Below are 20,589 nucleotides of genomic sequence, written 5' to 3'. Positions count from 1 at the left end.
GGATGCGTATGTGCATATTTCATTTCCATGCATGCTATATGTATTTATATGTGTGTGTGTGTAGCTCTGTCCGAGCTCAAAAATCATTACTTTACGTTGTCCTCTGCGTGTTTATTTGGATATTTTGTATATCTGAAGGATGTAAGGATGTTATTCGTTCCACGTTGTTACCCCATTTTCTGTCAATGTGGGTGTTGCAGCCTAAATGTGTATTTACGTGTGGCTGGTGGACATGATGCTGATGTTTAGTATGTGAAATGCATTGTCAGTGCGTTAGGAGCAGTAGAGCAGAGCTTAAACAGAAGAAAATACTGTCACAATTGTGACAGTAATTTTGGGAGCTATCTATGTTGTGATTTGTTTACAAATGCAGAAAATAACCCAGTCATTCCCCTGACCCCCTTCAGGAGTGTGTCATGTAAACAGGTAACCAATGAACTAGTCAGATAGGTGAGGGATAAAAATGAAACACATGTTGATTGCCACTGTGGTCCTCCCTAACCTGTTTGTGCTGTAGGAGTACTCCCGTGTGCCTCATACTGATTATGTGACAAGATATTGGCATTGATAAAGGATACTGGCTTTTAAACTCTTCAGGTTAGGTTCTGTATGCCTTTGTCTGTACAGTGTTTTATAGCAGGAGCCTGATCCTCAGCCACACAACTGTAATATGTGCTTGCTTTGTTTAATTACCCACTTGTGTTCTGCAGGGTTTACTATTGCAGCTGTTATTTCACAATTAGGCATTATCTTAAGCCAAATCTACATCCTTAAAAAGCTGCTACAGTACAAAGTTAATAGGTGATCCTGTCCCTATTCGTTTTGGTCACTGAGGTGGGGTGGGGGTTGAGTTGTTCAGCATGTTGCACATCAAACTGTGTGTCTGAGTGGTGCAGGTATGTGTGTGCAAGATGCATAGGCAGGTGATTTTCCCTGAAGCACTGTGTAATGGAAGAGGCAATGTGGCCTGAATTTTACACTGTTGAGGCTCACAGGAGTTATCATCATGGCCTGTGGAAGAGACTGCTCTGGGGATGCCTGCCCAGGCTAATCTTTCTCCACCTACAGGGAGTATTGTGATGGAGGGATGAAAGCGCACTTCATAAACACTAATTCCAGTGGTGTAGAGCTGGGGGAGTTCCCATATGCAGGTTTCTGAACCTGCTAGTGCAATGGCCATGAGGAATGGTTCGGATAGAATTGGCTCTTGTTCCTTTGCACATGCACAGTGTGTGTTTCAGATGGAGAACTTTTCCAGTTGAATAATTGCATGGGCTTCTTCACATATTTGTAATATGGACTTCTATTACACGTATTTTAAAGAAAAGCAGCATTGCTTTATTAGTTTTGGTAATGCTGCTAAATGTATATCTGTAGTAGGATTCAGCAATTAGAGGCAGGTCTGTGATCAAGTGCTGTACATCCACCAGTCTCCGATTTCAGGGCTGCAGAGGAAATACAGAGCCATAGTAATGGATATTGTACCCCTGGGGAGAAATTCTTCCTATTATCAAGCAGTTAGCTTTCAATTTCTGTCACAAACTGTCTTTCTGTACAAATTCATAATCTAATATAACTGTAGATACAACTTTTCCATGTAAATATCTTTTTCTGACCAATATCAGGGTCTAACTTGAGTATATTTCAGGATGATATGACTTCGCAATGAGCAGATGTGAATTTAGTCAGTCCAGCTGGAGGTAGCATGAATGTGGTTAACTCAATGTTCAGTTTTCAGCTAATTAACTTTGTTGAAGAGATGTTTTAATGATTGTTTAGTCCTAATACCTTTTCCTGGGAAAAAAAAAGGAGGAAATCTGTTCTCTATACAATTTGTTAACTCTTCTGCATGTTATAAGGTGTTTCACTGGTTAATATAGACAGATTTAAAAGAAAATGTGCTCAGTCATCTAAAGTGGGGCTGCAGAGATTGTCCTCTCAGTGGGGGTGGTGGTGGTGTGTGCACACGTGTGCTTGCTTTATCAGTTTATAACAAGCAAGTCGTTTTCTAAACAGCATGGTTAAAGAAGCTTTCTGTGAATTTGTGTTGAGGTCAATTGGCTTTTAAACTGAAATCTAACAAGTTTAGTTTTTTGTTTTTTGTTTTTTTCCCTCAATTATCTTTGTATATTCCTCTACATTTTTGGATGAATCCCACCCCCCACTCCCCCTTTTCTATACAGTGCATTGATGGTGTCACAGGAGTGCCATTTTCAATTATTGATACTGGATGGCATATTTTGGGGTGGCTGGCATGTAGAAGTTCAAGTAGTAGTTCTGCCTCTTGTGGCTTGGCTGCTTTTACAGAAGTGGTAGGAAGTTAATTACCTGCTGGTAATCTGTTCTTAAATTGAAATCTGCTCAATGGCTGTAGGATTGGGTTTTTGTGTGTGTTTTTTTTTGCTTCTTTGTTTTTAAGACGAAAGCTAACAATGGGTGTAAAACAGCATGGCCATGTGAGCGAAAACTTTTTTTCCCTTCTTTTCTTGTCTAAGAAAACAAACTACTTGCTCCTTTTGCTCTTCTATTGACATACAAGCTTTCAAACCTAGAAGTGGATGTACAGCATCCCACTGTAGTCAGTCTTTTTTGAAAGCATTAAAAGAGGAGGACACAATTGGAGAGAGTGTTATATACTTCACCTTCAATATCTTGGCTTTTCTGGTTGTATACTGTTTTACCCAAGCCACAGTATGTGAGCTTTTTTGGTTTGTTTGTTTGCAGTTTCATTTGGTCACCATTGATGTTCTCTGTGCTCAGCACTTCTGAGATCAGTGTCTCATGCAGTGTATTTACAAACTCAGGTCCTCCAGATTTGCAAACACTGGCTTTGAGGATACTAGCTAGGTAGAGGTCATGTTACAAGAAGAGTTGATTTTTAAGTCTTAGATAATAATTCTGCTACGTAATACCTGCAATGGTTTGTGTATCATAAGTGAAAGCTCCTAAATTCTGATACTGATTTAGGTGGGACCATGACTTTGTCCCATGAAGTTCTTCTTTAAAAAAAGAAAAAAACCACTAAGATTTATAAGAGTCACAATTTAACACTAAAGACCTTATTTTCAAATTGTAAAGCTTTCTCTGCAGCAATGAGAGTTAGCAAGGTTGAATTTGCAGGTTGTAGGTTGTTCGTAGGTTGAAAGTTTTCAACAATTGCTATAGTTAAGGCACTTAAAATTTATGAAAATCCTAAGAACTGCAGTATAACAGTGATGATCTGAACCAACAGATAGCTCCTTTTTATTTATATTTGAGGGCTGGTAGTCTGAGTATGAAAAATACTGTTAGCTTCAACTTGATGCTCTAGCTAATCTTTTGTTCTGGTTTTAATAGATGACTAATACAATCATTTTTGGCCTTGAACAGGTGCAAAATAGTTTTAGATGGAGCAACTGATCAGATAAGCACACAGAACAGAAGAACTATCTGAATGAGAATCTTTCTTTTAACTCTTAGAGTTCGCTCACATTTCCCTGGTATTATTAACCCTTGCCTGAAATGTTACTTCCACCACAAAAGGATGTGTCTGCATCGAGTTGGACCCTTTGGTGCAGCTAACTTTCTTTACGACAAAAAGCAGAAGATATACTTCCACAAGGAATTGGACTGAGACCACACAGTGTCATCACCCAGTCCTTCAATCAGCTGTCAGACAGTAACAACTTAAAGTTCTCCAAGCTTGAAAAAGATTCATAGCACCTTTTCTGCCTGTGTATGTCTCCTCCTTCCAGGCAGTCTGCTAAGTTTCTCTCACTTTTTTTGAAATTTAGAAGTGATGTTATGTACAGCAGTGGGATAGTTGTTTTGTGGTCTCTTTTCCTGCTGTAAAAATAGGTAAGCAATGGAAGAACATACTTAAAGAAATTCTGAAATACCTTTCAGGGGAGCCTCAGGAACAGGTTAGAAATCCGAAGGAGGATTTAAGGATGCTTTGTCTTGCCCCAGGGCAGTGTATGGAACAAGGTACCATCTTCCTTCATGTTCCTTCAAGTTTTCCCTTTCCAGGGCTGTTGTGGTACTGAAACCAGGACAAGGACTCATTCCATGTTCTCTGCAGAGTACATATTTGACGATAAGAAAGAAAACTTATAAAGAAAGCCCTGTTCTGGTGAGAACTAAATATGTATGAAATCCAATGTATATTGTTTTGGAGGAATTATCCATTAGTTTTCCTCACTCTTGTGTCTTTATTCAGAGAATAGATATTTCCCTGTCCTGCCAGTGGGGAGCGCAGGGTTCCGAGATGTCTAGTGTTGTCCATCTGTGCTACTAGGTTTCCTAAAGAATTGTCTTATATACGTTAATGTTCCCTTTAAACATAATATATAAAGACGCTTCTGTTAGGTGCAGGTCAGACCAAGTGGTAATGTGTTCATTTACTCTGCCATCCTGATTTATAAAAGAGATGCTGTCCATCAAAAATACATATATTTTTTTTTGCTTTAACTGCAGCTTGAGATTTCAGGTAGTGTTTCAGCATTTCTTTTGGCCTGTTGCCCAGCTGTGCTATTGACCAGAAGGGCAAGGAGGTGAGAAGCCCCTGCTTGCCTTTCCCACCACCATTAGTGTCACTGTGCCCAGTGTTCTTATAGCCCTTGCTCTCTTGGAGGCATCAGCTGGCTAGCATTGCTCACTGGCTGCTCAAACGCACTACTGGTTCCTATCTCCAATTTCCTTAGCTAGCAGGGCAGCAGTGTACTGCCTTACACCGTTCTGCAGCACTAGGATTTGATGCCTTTTCAAATACAGGTAATTTAGTCCGTCTGTGTTCTTACTGTTACAGCTGTGGACTAATTAACGTGTAAAAGGTGTCAGGGTAGTTCTGCTTGGCTGACCCTTTTCTCTCTGAGCAAGTGAGATGAATCTGCATTAAAATCCAGGTAAAACAAAATGCACAGTGAGATTTGGGGTGGAGGAGGAACACCCCCTAGGGGAAAGGGCAGTTCTTTTCCCTTAGAAAGTTGTTGTACTTCATGTGTTATCTAACAATTGACATCATGGTCCTGATCAGCAACTGCAGGTGTTTAAAACGTCATAAAGTCAAAACACTTGTCTTGAGGGATCAGTTGAGAGTACCCTTTCTGTTGGCTAGAACGGAGCCAAATGCTCAGAGTAAGGCAGTATACATGTGTGTGTGTATATATATATATACATATATATATATATATATGTATGTATATATATAATACGTGTGTGTATCTGTATATGCATACAGTTATTTTTACCTGTCTGTGGGCTCAAGGCTGCCATCCCTCATCCAGCTAAAAGTGTACATCAGTTTTGTATCTTTGAGTGCCAAGAAAATCCAAAGTTAGTAACAGCAGCGTTATCTGTCTGCTTGTAGCAGAACAGAAGTATGTCTCTGTTACATGAGTGAAGGACAGATTCAGCTGGAGTATCCATCTCATGGCCTTACTGATTTTTAACTGTTGGAATCTCATGACTGGCCTTCTATGTGATTTTTAATGTCTCCTTTGTGTGGTGAAGCGTGTGTGAACAGTACAGTATGATGAGGAAGGTAAGAGGAGCATTACATGTATACATCCAAGCTCTTGAAATTCTGAGTGTTTACCTTCTTAACTGTTGAAGAAAGCATTTGTTTTCTGGTGGTTGCGTTCTCTCTGTGGGTCAGAAGCTATGCACTGAATTGCGGTTCTGTGTGCGTTGTGTTTGAGCATGATCATAATACTGGGAAACATAAGCTGGTTTTGCAGTGAGTGGAAGCTCCTCCATCATGTAGGAATTAAACACAAATGGATGTGTGGCCACAGAGCAGCATGGAAAGACAGTGCATTTGTGCATGCAGAGTATCCTTATGCTGTGAACACTGTAGGGATAAGGTGTGTAGTGCAAAGCCTGGCACTTTGCTGCTTTGGTAACTTTTATTAATACAAACCATATGTATATTTGTTTATATATATGTTTGGTTTTTTTTACAAGTAGTTTCTGAACCAAGGCAAGTGATGTTGCAAAAGTCTGGATCATTTGCATTAGAAAAAGGTATCTAGTATTTCAGCTCCTACAAATACATTTTTGCGTGTGTGTGAACCAGGTAGCAGAGGACATACAGAACATGCAGAGCAATGTTCATAAAGCAAAGCTCTTCCCCTTTGTTTGAATCCCTTTTAGCTAAGGGTACAGGGATAGCACACTTGCTCCTTTGGAGAAGTGACGTAACCTGTGCCTTGGGCTGGCATTCCCACCTGGAGTTCATGGTTTTTCCTAGTGTTGCTAGAAGTTACGTGGATGACTCAGTCTCCCCTTCCAGGATATGGAAATCACTACTTGTCTCCTTTTAGTGGCAGCAAAGTTCACCTTACTTAGGAAAAAAGGTTGTAAAATAAGCAAAATTTTTCTGCCATCTGATCAGTGTTAAATTTTCCCTTGTGGTGTTCTGTTTCCGAGCCTGATGCATTTTTCTGTAGGCTCAAGGACTAAAAAATGTGTCTTACCCATCTGGTCCATTTGGCTGCTTCTTGGACTAAGTGAAGGTTACAGCAACTACCTACTACCTCAGACACCTCAAGTTTCAGGAATAAGCGCTTCTGCGAATTGCAAATCTTTGATCATGGGGATTGAGAGAAGTTTCCAAGGATTAGAGGAAAGCAACTGTCACTCCTGTCTTCAGAAAGGGCAAAGAGGGAGAACCTGGGGAACCTCAGGCTTGTCAGCCTCACCTGGACCCCCTGGGAAGGTGGCAGGGCAGCTAAACTTGGAAAGCATTTCCAGGCACACGGTGTGAAAAGCAGCATGGCCAACAGGTCAAGGCAGGTGATTGTCCCCCTCTGCTCTGCCCTTGTGAGGCCCCACATGGAGTGCTGCATTCAGGTCTGGGGCCCCCAACACAAGAAGGATGTGGAGCTGTTGGAGCAGGTCCAGAGGAGGGCCACAAAGATGCTCAGAGGGCTGGAGCACCTCTTCTGTGAAGAAAGGCAGAGAGAGCTGGGGCTGTTCAGCCTGCAGAAGAGAAAGCTTTGGGGGGACCTTATTGCAGCTTTTCAGTACTTAAACGGAGCTTATAAAAATATAGAGAACAACTTTTTAAATTTGTACTTGGGCAGATAATGACAGGACAAGGCAGGAATGGTTTTAAACTAAGAATATCAATGTACATGTTTTAAGGAACCTGCCAAAAGCAGCCAGTTAGCAGCATTTCTGTCACGTAGGTATCTGAGATTTGATGTCACTGCCTTTACCAAGTCCCTTAACGAACATCAAAGGGAGTTGCCTGGAATGCTCTGCTTTGAGAAGGACTATTCTCTAATAAACACACTGCTCATGTTTTCCTTTACAAAATTGTTTTTTGGATCTGCTTAGGATAGTTTGTATAGGAGGAGTTGTAAGTTTGGCTAAACTAACTTTTTTTTCCCTTGGATGAACAATGTGGATTTGAATTACTTATTCCTTTGTAGATCTATTTTTTGCTTTGGCCATCTTATTTGGAGAACCTAGTATCCTGGCAGGTGATGTCAGCTTAGAAACTCTGGAGAAGTGTCTGCTTGCATTACCTTGGTAGCTGGGAGGGAATAGCTTGCATGCTGCCTTGAGAATTGATTTAACACTTTTAGGATTTTTAGTGTGGTTGATAATGTCCATGATTGCTTAGTTAGTTAGGAAGTCCAGGAGACCAATCTATCTTGAACATTTCTGTATCTCTAGAGAATGAGACTTCCAGGTAGGTAATTTGTTCTGCATCTTCACCTTGCCTAATCTACTGTGTCCTCAGTCAGGAAGTAATAATGAAGCCTGTGTTTAACCTGTCTGTTTGCTTTTACTGTGACGTTCTAATTGATGCTCACATCTGACCTGTTTCTTCCTGTGCTGTCTGTTGCAGTGCTTCACGGCCACAGCAGGGTATTAAACAATATTAGAGGAAACCGACATCAAGTCCTATAATTTCCACGCAGCTGGTTGGAAAAGCAGTTGTCACTGCCCTCTGGGTGCAGCATGGCATTTGGACTTGGTGTTCTCTGCCTGTTACTATGGGCAATAACAGGTAGGAGTTTGCTTCTTGTGTATCTGAGTCATGCAGAATGAGTGAAGCAAATGCTCCTAGAGTGTGAACGCTGGAGTGAATGAAATATGAATAAGACGAGCTGGGAAATCTTGTGGCTCTTCAGTGAGTTCTCATAAGGTACAGCTTCATAACTGGCAGTCAGTTGCAAAGGAGCAATGCATTTTTTTTTTGAGTGACTGTTTGGAGACAATTTCAGTGTGGCTGTTTCAGAGGAGATGCATGGGGCAAGAGGCAATAGAGGAAGAGTTGCAGGAGTTTTCCTTCTCTTTCTCTTGCAGGACAGAGGTTTAGCAGTGATTAATTGTTTGTGGTCTAAGCTGCCTTTTTTGCTCTGAAGTATCATAGGATGGTTGACATGTGAGAAGCAGAAATGGATTTGCTCACGTTTTCCACCTCTTCATTCCATCTTCAGACACGTATTTCCTTTTAAAGACCACAAGAAAGTCATGTAGGTTTCTGCTTCAGCCACAGAAATACAGCAATTATTTCCATAATCAGATGAAGAATGATTGATGCGATTTCTAGGTGAAGTCCAGTGATGGGTGGTGTCCCACTGGGGTTTGTATTGGGACCAATATTGCATAACATCTTTGTCAGTGACATGGACAGTGCACCCTCAGCAAGTTCATGGACAACACCAGGCTGAGTTGTGTAGTTGACACGCTGGAGGGAAGGGAGGCCATAATGAGGGATACTGACAGGCTTGACAGGTGGGCCCAAGTGAATCTCACAAAGTTCAGCAGGGCCAAGTGTCCTGCACGTGGGTTGGTGTAATCCCAAACGTGAATAGAGGCTGAGTGATGGGTGGTTTGAGAGCAGCCTTGAGGAGAAGGGCCTGGGGGTGCAGGCTGATGAGAAGCTCAACGTGAGCTGACAATGTGCACTTACAGCCTGGAAAACCAACCATATGCTGGGCTGCATCAAAAGAAGTGTATCTAGCATGTAAAGGGAGGTGCTTCTTACCCTCTGCTCTGCTCTCCTGAGACCCCACATGGAGTACTGTGCTCAGCTCTGGGGCCCCCAGCACAAGAAGGGCACGGACCTCTTAAAACAAGTCCAGAGGAGGGCCACAAAGCAGTATTTTATTAAACTATTTTCTTAATTAGCAGGAATTAAGAAAATAGTATTCAGTTATTTGTCTTACCCATCCTGTAATATAAAAAGAATTGGCTTTTTTAATGAGGGAGAGCCTTGCCTCTGTGTTTAGGCTTAAACTGATTGTTGAATTTGGAAATGGGGGGTAGGCATTAACTACAGGTATGCTGGTAGCTGTTCTGGAGCAGTCATTAGGATTGCCCTGAGGATCTTACCCTGCCAAGTTTTTTAGCAGAACATAGAACAGAGTGTTTTTTTTTGTTTGTTTTTACTAAACAGTAACTGTACCCTTTGTAAGTAATAATGAAAAAAAATAAAATAATTCTCCTATGAGATGCTGATTATCTGCTGTAGTGTCCATGCCAGTATCTTGAGGAGGAGGGGAAAAGGGGGGAGAACAAAACACAACCAAAAAAACCTCACCAACCCAACAACAGAAATCCCACCCCATACACAACCTTCAGTAGAAAGTAGTAATGTGCAGTAAATGCTGAATTTTGGTTGTTAAGAATGTCACAGTTTTGGGCTTTTGATGATATTAATTGTTAGCATGTCCTCCTTGTGCACATGGAAAGTATTGTTCTTATTCTTTAGTTGCAATTTTGCTGCCTTCTCTTGATTAATCTGAGACCAAGACCATTACACCCAGACTGCTGGCTGTATTCTCAGCTTCTCCCTGTATCAGGTACAAGCACACAGTGTTTAAAGGCTAAGCATTGTAGTATCATCCCTCCATTTATTTACATCTCAATAATTTGCTGGCATTTTCCATCCAATTAAGATCAACTCTGAACTGGAAGGTACTCACTGATTTCCAGAATATGTTTGCTGAAATTTGTGAGTAGATGCTCACCTTTGTTACATCAAAAGGACTTTTTCCTGTGTGCAATTTGAAATGTGAATTGTCTCAGGTTTGAGAAGCTACTAGATGTTTGCTCCGCAGTTTTTCTCTGCAAATGAGCTTGTGCTTCTGAAGACTACTTTTTCTTTCCCCTAAAATAAATAAGGGGAGCAGGTGGAAGGAGAAATGCAGGAAGAAAAGAGGAATCTTTTAAGACCTCCATCTGTTCCATTTTTTTATACCAAGTATTTTTTTTTACCACTCGTTTTAACTCAGATAACAAGAAGGCAGATTTAATAGAAGAGAGGTTTAACATTGCATCCTTGAGAAGGAACAGAGAAACAGGCTTATTAGTGAATTTCTTCAGAAAGATACTGAATAATAAATGCTTTGGTTTGTCAAAAGGAGTTAATGTGGTCTACTCAGTACAAAAGATGTGGAAATACTGGAGGAAGCCCAATGAATGGCCACAAAGATGGTGAAGGTAGAGCATCTCTCCTACATGGAAAGGCTGAGAGAGCTGGGACTGTTCAGCCTAGAGAAGAGGAGTCTCAGGGCTATCTTACCAGTGCAAATATCTGAAAGGAGGGTACAAAAAGGACAGAACCAGGTTCTTAGTGGTGTCCAGTGCCAGGACAAGAGGCAATTGGTGCAACCTGGAACACGGGAGGCTCTGTCTGAGTATCAGGAAACAAGAACGGGTGGTGGGTCAGGTTGCCCAGAGAGATAGTGGAGTCTCCCTCCTTGGAGATCTTCAAAAGCCATCTGAACACGGTCCCGGGCAACCTGCTCTAGGTGTCCCTGCACGAGCAGGGGGCTCTCTTACTTAGATGCCATTTATTTGTTTATTTTGTGTGTGATGGTTTTTGGCTAATGTTCAATTGGTTTTGATGAAAAACAAAACTAGAACAGTAGGCAGATCACCTAATGAACCCAGATATGTACCAGTGACCTTGACTAATGCTTCTTGGGAGGCTTAAGCTGACTGTGGCAATAGGTATTAGTGTCATACAGGTGTTAGTGCACTGTGCCTCTTGGCTGTGGTTTAACCCCAGCAGGCAGCTAAGTGCCACAGAGTACCACTAAGTACCTCTGCAACAACAAAACCATCAGTGTGTTATCAACAGTATTTTTCTCCTAAATCCGAAACATGGCATACACCAGCCACTGTGGAGAAAATGAAGCCAGCTGAAACCAGGGCAAAGTGTTAAGTTTTTCTGTGAACCTGCCAGAGAGAGCAGAGAGCCTCCATTAGGTTTTGCAGGTAGTCCCCTTGCCCAGCCAAGCAGGATGGTGTCTTGCCTGCTGTGGTAGAGGACCAGCTGGGCTCCTCCAGGGCTCTTGAAATGAGAGGGCTCGTGTAAGCAGGAGATGAGAGTGGTGGTGTGCAGCTTGAAGAAGGATGTTGGTGTTTCTTCACTAAAGGAAGGAATCCCTTTAAAATGAAGCTATATTCCATAGTGTGACTAGTTCTTAGTTTGGTTTGCTGCTTTTTTATTATATTTTTTGAGGGGCAGGCAAGCTAACCAGCTCACTTAACTAGATCTGTGGATGTGTTGGCACTGTCCTACTGCAGGCATGTAATGCTTACAGAACTTGTAGACTACTGATGGTCTGGGCACCAGAGGGCTTTCAGGGCTCATAAAGGGAAGTATTATTTTTGTTGGTAACCTGAATGCATGCTTCAGAAATTGCATGATGCTTTTTTGGCAAGGACTGTTCGGAGTAGATGAGTGCTTTAATTTCTGAGTCCATCTGACAGAAGGAAAAAATATTGCCTTGCTACCTGTTATGGGAGTGTTTTAGCAGACACAAATGTCACTATGTGACATTTCACGTGTCGCTTTCAGAAAATACTCTGTAAATAAGAAAGGGCAAGCTACATTTTACTTGAGCCCTTTGCAGTCTGGAGATTGGGGGTGAGAGAAAGGGGAATGTGAAATTAGAGTTAAGATGAAGTTCAGTAGAAGTAGATCTTGTATTTCCCATCTGAACACAATTAATAGACGCACCTCGTGTCAGGCTGATCTAGCCTCCCTTTATTTGCCCACTTTTGCCCAGTTACTGCTAGCATTTATCTCAGTTAGGTATAGCTCTAGGTGAAGCAAGAGGTGAAACTGATTACTTTCATATTACAGTACAGGATTACAGTTAGATTTAATTTAGAGCTGGCTGGGAAATAATTTTCCCATTGTATAGAAATCATCTATCATAAAGTTCGTTCCATTTCTCATCAGGATGAAATGAAGGCCATCTGACACTTTGTTTATGAGAAGGGGATGGCTAAGGTTTGTGTCTAGGACACTTGGCTGGGAGATTTAGGTTCAAAGTCATGCATTGTCTTAGGAGCATTGTGGACAAGTTTCTCTCTGCAGATAATGAAACACCATAAATTTTGTGGGAGGCTGACTACAATATCATAGCTGGTATATCAATCTGAAAGTGGCAGAATGAGATTTGAAGCTTTGCTTGACATCAAGCTGTAAGTCTGGCCCAAGGCTAGAGCTTGGATTATTCCAGTTGGTGAGTCTTGTCTCTAAAAATTTCTGGTCAGTCTTTTCTGAACAAAAAAATAATTATACTTTCAAATTTCTTTTAATTGGTTAGTCACTTTCTCCTTCAATGATGAGCTAAAGAAGGGAAAGGATTAAAACAGTACCTAGAGGATTTCTGCCTGGTCAGGTGGTGTGTAGCAGCCATACTGCTGTGAGGTCACTTTTCCCAGTCCTCTGTTTAACGCTAACCCACAAGCTCTGTCAGCTCCTCATCTGTCCCCATGCAGAGCTCTGCCCACTGCAGCTGCTCACTTACATTAAGGGCAACACCCCTTCCTTGTTTTCCTAGACTGTCCTTCCTAAAGAGCATCCATTGCAATATTCTAGCTGCAGCAGCTGTCCCCCCACATCTCTGTGATCCCAGTAAGATCATAGCCCTGTGTGCAGATCTTTTTATTCCTCTTGTTGGGAGGTGCTCCAGCTCCTCTGGGTGCCCCATCAACTTAAAGGAACAATTTGTGATGGCAGCTCATGGTCTTTGCCAGGGTTTTGTGTTCTTGGAGGTGAAAGGAAATGTGGAAGAAATAGCTTTATGGCACGTGTAAGAAAAAGTGCACAAATCATGCATCTTCTGGGTGCAGGTAAAGGTGCTTCATGTATGGGTTATTAGGCTAGGTTATTATAAGTTCCTGTTTGCTTGAGTAGATTTCTCACTGAATCTGAAAAGTGGAAGACTAGTCAGCCTCCCAGCTCCATGAAGGAGTAGCTAGAGTCAGAAAAACAGTACTTGAAGCTGTTAATCCTTTTTGTCAGCTTCCTATTCAACTATACCTAATTGCAAGCAAGTGAATTTAAAAACAAAACATAAAAAAGAAAAAAGAAAATTGCTTTTCCTGATCCTAAATAGCCAGCTCTGCAAAACCATCATAAAATTTTGCCTGCTCTATATTTTTTGCTATGTTGTTTGAGTGGAGTGGAGAGAAGTCAGTGGTTGAATGGCAGGCTGTCCTGTCAGCTTGTCCTTTAGGGTGATAGGTCAGTTGGGAACAGTCTGGGGTGCTGTGAGTGTCTCACACTGCACTTAATCTGTCTTGCAAGCTGCGCGTTCATCCCAGGCAGTATGATGCTCTCCAGGTAGTCCAGTAGCTGGACACAGGCGGTATGTTGTGAACCGCAGTTCAGCCCAGGAGTGGGTTAGCTGTGGTGTGGTTGTTGGGTATGCTTGCATATGTAGGAGATTTGCTGAATCTCTGACGAGATGTAATCCATTAAACTATCTTCTTTTTATCTGCGCTATGCTATAATATGCTATAAATGAGCTTTCTGCCACCAGTACTCCGCTGACAGCTTTGTTAATGACGTGCAAGGCAGGCAAATCAAAGTTGGTTTTCCATTGCTGTATTAGCTCCACAGTGGTGGCATCTTGTTTTCACTGGCTGAGATAGCAAGCCTGGTTGAAAACCATGTTAAGAAGAATGTGCATGTTTTACTAAATATTTTTTTGAAGCATGACCAGATTAAAGTTGCATTTTGGAGAGGAATTTTGAACAGCGGTCATAGTACATGGAAAAATGTTAAATATTGATTCAGATGTACATTATGTCAATTCATACTTGATTTAGGTATTTTGTACTTGTAATCTCTATGCTATGAAAATAATTCGGATGTCATACTAAAAGATTCCTTCCTTTGCAGTGAAGGTATAAAGATTCTCAGCGCTGGAACAAGCTCTTGGGATTTCACATGAATGGTTAAAGCAGCAAAACTTTGAGAATTCAATTCCCCTCCCTGCCCCTGTATCTTGTATTATCAAGTCCAGCATTTACATTGGTATGAGACAGCTTTTATGAAGTTTGAGTGAGATGACATGTTTCTCAAGTGGAGATCTTAGCTTCCTTCTCACTCAAATGAAACAATGAGATGTTACTGCTTCTTGTTTTTGTTTTAAAACTTATTTTTTCCCCCTGTGTTATGAGGAGTATCACAGTACCTCTTTTTTTTTGTTGTTCCCTGCTCTGTTTTTAACTATTCACAGATGACTTTGGTCTCTTTATGCTGGCATTTGTATTTGGATCCAGCCAATAAGAAACACGTGATAAAATAGAGATCCTACACTGAAAAATCCTAAGTACAAATACTACTGCAAATGGACATACTAAAAGAAAAGTAGTGGTGACATCAGTTAAATGAGTTTGTATAAGCTGGGTACTACCTATCTTCTCTCCTGACATAAGTGCTTTTTGGACATCAAAAACAATATTATGGTTTGGTTGTAGTGTTGTACCTCATGCTGGTTTTATTGTTTCAGGTTCCTATTGTGAGCAATGCAGAGAAGGAGCCACGTATGCAGGTGCAGTAATATCTCCCAACTTAGAGACTGCTAAAATTATGCGAGTTCCTCATGCTACGTCAGTGTCTGACTGCATCACAGCGTGCTGTGACCTCTCGGGTTGTGACTTGTCCTGGATGTTTGAACGGCGCTGTTACATTGTGAACTGCCAACACAAAGAGAACTGTGAACCTAAAAAAATTGAAACAGTGAAGTCCTATCTAATCTTTGTGCTGAGGCCTTCTCAGAGGCCAGCCTCGCTGCTGGGATTTGGACAGGTGATCCCAAGCATGGTCCACTCTGTGGGACGCCAGAATGAGCCATCTGAGGAAGTGAGTAGCCTGAAGGAGCTGTCTTTGCTTGGCAAAGATCTCAGCCTTGAGGAGATACCTGAATACATGGATGACTATAAAGACTTGGAGCAGGACCCATTCCAAGTGAGCATCAAACATGAACAGAAGGAGAGCACGGATTATGCTGACTGGGGCCTGATGGTGGCAGGTGAAAATGGTTTCAACTCTTCAGTGGTTGATGATGGAGATAATCAGGAAGACTTTCCTGAAAAGGAAGGGGAAGCTGTAAAAGTGGAAGGCCTTCTGAATAAAAACAGCTCTGAAGCGAGCTCTGTTAGTGAACAGCACTACATAGAGAGGTTGTCTTCTCTCCCAGAGATTACACCATTACCTGGGAAGACACCTGGAAGCAGAGCAGCTGTTCAGCTGCTTGCACAACCCAATGATGCTTTGCAAGAAGAGGTACGTGTGCCCCTCAAGAAACAGGCAGTATGGTGAGGCCACTTCACAATTCTTTTGATGAATCAAGTTAGATTGTTTTATAATGTAACCATAAAATTCAAATGACTTAGTCTTGTTATAGTGTAGAGAACACTGAAGGGGTTGTCTTAATAGGCAGATAAATTGCTGAAGGACGCTTCTCTATCAGATAATAAGGAGCAGAGCTGCTTCTAGGGTGCTGTGGGGTTTCCTTGGAATTATTCAGATCAGTAGGCTTGAACCTGTCTTAATAGAAATATTTTGGTATTCTGCCCTTCTGACACTTGGTGATCCAAATCCAAGTAGTAAGTTCAGCAGTAGTAGTGCCCACCAGCATCCACAGAGCAAGACCGGTAAGCATCAGTTACTCTATCAATCAAATTTAGCATGTTCTATGGTTTCATGTTACTAAATGCCTAATGGTGTTACAGATGTAATGGCGCTGAATAAATAACTTTGATAATGCTTTTAAAATGTGAGAAAGAGTCAAGGTACTTAAGGGAAGGAACGGTGGTTTCTTTGGACCACGACATACAATGGTGTAAATTGGATAAGTTTTTGTTCTCAGATTCCTTTCCTTGACTCTGGCAATAATAAATAAAGAACCTAAGTTAAATATCTGTTAAGTACATAAAGCCTAATTTAGATATCTAAGACATGCACTTGTTCTCTATTTATGCCAATGGGTTAGAGCATTTCTAAAGGGTCTCTGTCTCCTGCAGAAAAGAGTGGGATCAGTGGGAAAATTGAAATGGGCCGTAAAGTCATCATGCTGGGTTTGACTCATCCCCAAAACTGAGGGGGAAAAAGTAAAAATTACATGGTGTTGTCTTGATTGCCCTAAATTCCATCAGGCTTTGTAACCAACAGCAGCCTCTCTCTTGCTGTAAAAATGACAATTTATTGCCATTGTTGCAGGGAAGAAAGAGACATGAAAACAAGGAAGTTGCTTGAAATCCATGATATCTGAGGTTCTTGGAGGGTATGACCAAAGTGGCAGAAGTGTAGGCATGGAGAACATCTGGATGCCATCACAGCCTAGAGATGCAGCAGTTTCTGGACTCTGCTTTGAGATCTAGGTATCCTGAGAACTGTGATTCTTGGGACGGCTCTGGGAGTGCTGTGAGGAACATGAGAGGTGCTGCTTGTCGTGGTTCCGCTCGAGTGGGCAGCCGAGCTCCACCTCAGCCGCTCTCTCACTCCCCCTCCTCAAAGAGGAATGGGGAGAAAATATGTGAAAAGGGCTCAAGGGTTGAGATAAGGACGAGAAGATCACGCAGTAATTATTGTAACGGGCAAAACAGACTCTGCATAGGGAGATAGTAAGATTTATTGCTTATTACTAACAAGCTAGAGAAGTGAGAAACAAAGGAAAGAAACCAAAAGCACCTTCCCCCCCCCCTCATCCACCCTCTTCCACCTCCTCCCCCCCCGAGCGGCACGGGGGAATGGGGGTTATGGTCAGTCTACAGCGCTTCTTCTCTGCTGCTCCTTCTTGGTCACTCTCGTCCCCTGTGCTGTGGGGTCCCTCCCACGGGATGCAGTCCTTGATGAACTGATCTGGCGTGGGCTTCCCACAGGCAGCAGCTCTTCCAGAGCTGCTCCAGATATGGGTCTGTACCACGGGGTCCATCCCTCAGGAGCAAACTGCTCCAACCTGGGTCCCCCATGGGCAGCAGCGCCTGTCAGGTCACCTGCTCCTGCGTGGTCTCCTCTCCACGGGCTACAGGTCTGGCCTGGAATCTGCTCTGGCAGGGGTCTTCCACAGGCGGCAGCCTCCGTTGGTGCAGGTTCATCTGCTCCACCGTGGTCTCCTCCACGGGCTGCAGCGTGGAACCCTGCTCCACCGTGGTACTCCATGGGCTGCAGGGGGACATCCTGCTTCACCATGGTCCTCACCACAGGCCGCAGGGGACTTCTGCTCCGGCGCCTGGAGAACCTCACCCCCTTCCTTCTTCACTGACCTTGGTGCCTGCAAGGCCGTTCCTCACTCCTCTCACTCTCCCAGCTGCTGTGTGGCGCAGCTTTTTTTTTCCCTGTCTTAAATATGCTCTCACAGAGGCGCAAAACAACATAGAATCATAGAATATCCTGAGTTGGAAGGGACCCTTAAGGATCATCAACTCCAACTCTTGACACCAGGAGAGGAAAAAAGCCAAAGGATGCTCAGAACAGTAGATTTCTATTGAATTTGGAAGGCAAAGAAACCGTTTTCTTTGTCAAAGCACGGTAAAGAAAATCTTTTTTGAAGATGTGGGATGGAGGCACTTCATTGGTAGTGAGGAAAGAATGTGAAAGAAATTCACGAGTGAATCCTGGACTGAGCAGATGTAGTAGGAGAGGCAAGGATCCTGTTGTGTGTGTGCACTCAGAGAGAACATTGGTAAAGTCTGCAATGATTATTGGCTTTTAAAGGGTTATGACTACGTCTAGATCTGCCCTACTATTCTGTTACTACTTTATTATTTTGACAATTGCTCTGAATATAAAACTTGGAAAAAAAATAGTGTTTCATGCATGGTCTGATTAAAAAAAAAAATATTTGGTAGATACTTTGCATATGAATAAAACTTTATGATTGAATATACTTAGTTTATGTGGCAAGATTTTGGTAGTGGGTGGGCTGTGGGGGTGGCTTCTGCGGGAAGAATCCAGAAGCTGCCCCATGTTAGATAAGGGCCAGTTTCAGCTGGTTCCAAAAGGGACCTGCTGCTGTCCGCAGCGATGCTGATTGGACCTTTGTGAGAGCAGATTTAAGAAAGGAGAAAAAAACTGCTGCACAACTGCAGCTAGGAGAGTGAGGAGTGAGAAGCAGCCCTGCAGCCCCCAAGGTGAGTGCTGCAGGAGGTGCTCCAGGCAGGCAGCAGCAGTTTCCCTGCAGCCTGTGGAGAGGCCCCTGGTGGAGCAGGCTGTCCCCCTGCAGCCCAGGGGTCCCACATGGAGCAGATCTCCACGCTGCAGCCCCCCCATGGGTGGAGGAGCCCCCGGTGGAGCAGGTGGATGTGGCCTGGAGGAGGCTGCGGCCCATGGACCAGGTGGCAGAGAGTGACATGAAGGAGCAGCGGAGATGAAGCTTCATGGATTGACCGGAGCACCCAGTCCCCATTTCCCTGCACTGCTCGGGGGAGGAGGTAGAAAAAGGCGGATGGGGGAGAAGATATTGGAGTTTGTTTTTTTGATTGTTTCTCACTGCTCTATCTTGTTAGCAACAAGTAATAAATTTTATTAATGTCCTTATACTGAGTCTGCTTTGCCTATGTTGAGCGATCTCCCTGTCTTTATCTCAACCCTTGAACCCTTTTCATCATATTTTCTCCTCCTTTCCATTTGAGAAGGGGGAATGAGAGAGCAGTTGTAGTGGAGTTCAGCTGCCCAGCTGAGTGAAACCACCACACTACATAAATCAGGCAAACCCAACATGCTGTTTAAAGAAAAGCGTACCTGTGAATCTATAAATGTGAAATACAAGTCATAAATGACACTCAATAACTCATTTTGCAGGTTCCTACGCATTCCCTTCTTTCAGACGAAGTGGAATTCTCCCCAGGTGTGTCAGAGAAAACCCAGACTCCCACAGTGGCCCCAGAGAACATCACCGAAGGTGGGGTCGTGCTGCTTCCCACTAATATTGTGCCATCTGAGCCCATGCAGCAGTTCCCAACTCCTGCTACTGCTCCTAAAGCAGGTAATACTTCAACATGGCTGGAGATCTGAGGGGTACCTGCAGGTTGGACAGCAGGTTGGGATAGCTTTTACTACTGTCAAGCTTTCATCCTGTTGTTATAAGCTCTTTATCCAACTGCAACATCATCCCACCTCAAGCATGTAGTCCTACAGTGCAAACTCAAGAACCTTCAGCTTGTTCTTTCTGAGGAAAAATTCTGACCAAGCCTAACATCAGTGGGAAATTATAACTCAATTAAATGCAGTAAAGTTAAAAGCAAATTAAGAGCATTTTCTTAACAGGTTATTTTTTTTTTTTATTGGTGAGAAATACATAATACTTCCTGGAGTTACACAGTAGTTTCCTCTAGCCACTCTTCTGTTTTTGTGTGACTGCAAAATATTGCTTGCTCTCAGAAACTCATCAGTAGGGTTCCCACCATGTATAGTGGTACAGTATCATGAAGCAGAGCAGGTGGGACATGAGGAAGCCCAACCCTTAATAGAGGAGAACGTGGCCACTTCATCCTGAAAAAATATTTTACTCTAATTTCAAACCTGGAAGAAGGCTTCCAGCTACAGAGGAAAAGTTCTTATTTTGAAAAATATGTGTTTAATTGCTCTGCCCTGTGTAGTTGCATTAAATTCTGTGTATATGTTAGGCTATCTCTTTTCTCATGCAGAGTTTCCTGCATTCCTATGTGCCCTGACAAAGGGTTAGAAGGATCACAAGAACCAGGGAATCGCAGTTGTGTGCTCTTCTGTGCTCCTGAGGGACAGGGAGAGCTAAGCCCTTTGCTTCTTGGTGGAGCAAGTCTGGTTTGGGACATTCCTAGCACATTCTGCCAAACTAAAACATGCCAGCCAGGATAGCAGTAGGAGATAACAAAAGGAGACAAGCTTCAAGAGGGATCCTCTCCAAGACAATGGGTCATCATTACCACTGAGTGTTGACTAGGCAGCTCCTCCTCTTCCCTCACAGGAGGAGGCTGAAGAGGACTCAGAAAAGTCCTCTTGGAAGAAGCAGCTTGGAAGAAGCAGCTGAAGGAAAGGTTGTGATGAATCTCACTGGAAGTACTGCTTTACGCAAGGATTTCCTCAAATTGCTTTGCACAGCCCTACTGTCTCAGTTTAGGAGACAGTCCCTCCTCCTGCTTTGGTCATCACCTTCACCTAGCCATTTTGTTCTCATCACATGTGGAAGTGAAAAGATTTTTTAGAAGCACAAACCTCCACTGTTGTCAAGGGCAACTTCCACGAGCAATTCTGGACCCTCACATTTAAGTAGCAGCAACAGAAAGTGTACTGTCAGCATAACCTTTTTGCTTCATCCCTTTTTACACCCATCAGCTGCCACAGCTGAGTAGTCTCTT

General features: G+C 42.8%; 1 protein-coding gene across 7 annotated transcripts in view; it reads left to right on the top strand.

Annotated features, from left to right (window-relative positions):
* Window positions 1-20,589, top strand: part of KIAA0319 (KIAA0319 ortholog) — a 51,652-nt gene that overhangs the window by 604 nt on the left and 30,459 nt on the right. For 4 of the 7 annotated variants that reach the window (XM_038173933.2, XM_038173934.2, XM_072033342.1 and 1 more), the window contains exons 2-4: window positions 7,838-7,999; window positions 14,760-15,535; window positions 19,055-19,238. In XM_038173933.2, the coding sequence (XP_038029861.1) occupies window positions 7,951-7,999; window positions 14,760-15,535; window positions 19,055-19,238 (1,009 nt within the window). In that variant the 5' untranslated portion in view covers window positions 7,838-7,950. Of the gene's footprint in view, window positions 1-7,837; window positions 8,000-14,258; window positions 14,282-14,759; window positions 15,536-19,054; window positions 19,239-20,589 lie in introns of those variants that run through there. The other 3 variants (XM_038173930.2, XM_072033343.1, XM_027451208.3) reach the window with 2 other exon arrangements.

Source organism: Anas platyrhynchos, chromosome 2 (genome assembly GCF_047663525.1).
Source record: "Anas platyrhynchos isolate ZD024472 breed Pekin duck chromosome 2, IASCAAS_PekinDuck_T2T, whole genome shotgun sequence".
Taxonomy (NCBI): Eukaryota; Metazoa; Chordata; class Aves; order Anseriformes; family Anatidae; genus Anas; species Anas platyrhynchos.
Note: the sequence above shows the minus strand (reverse complement) of the source record. Positions and strands in the feature narration are given on the sequence as shown.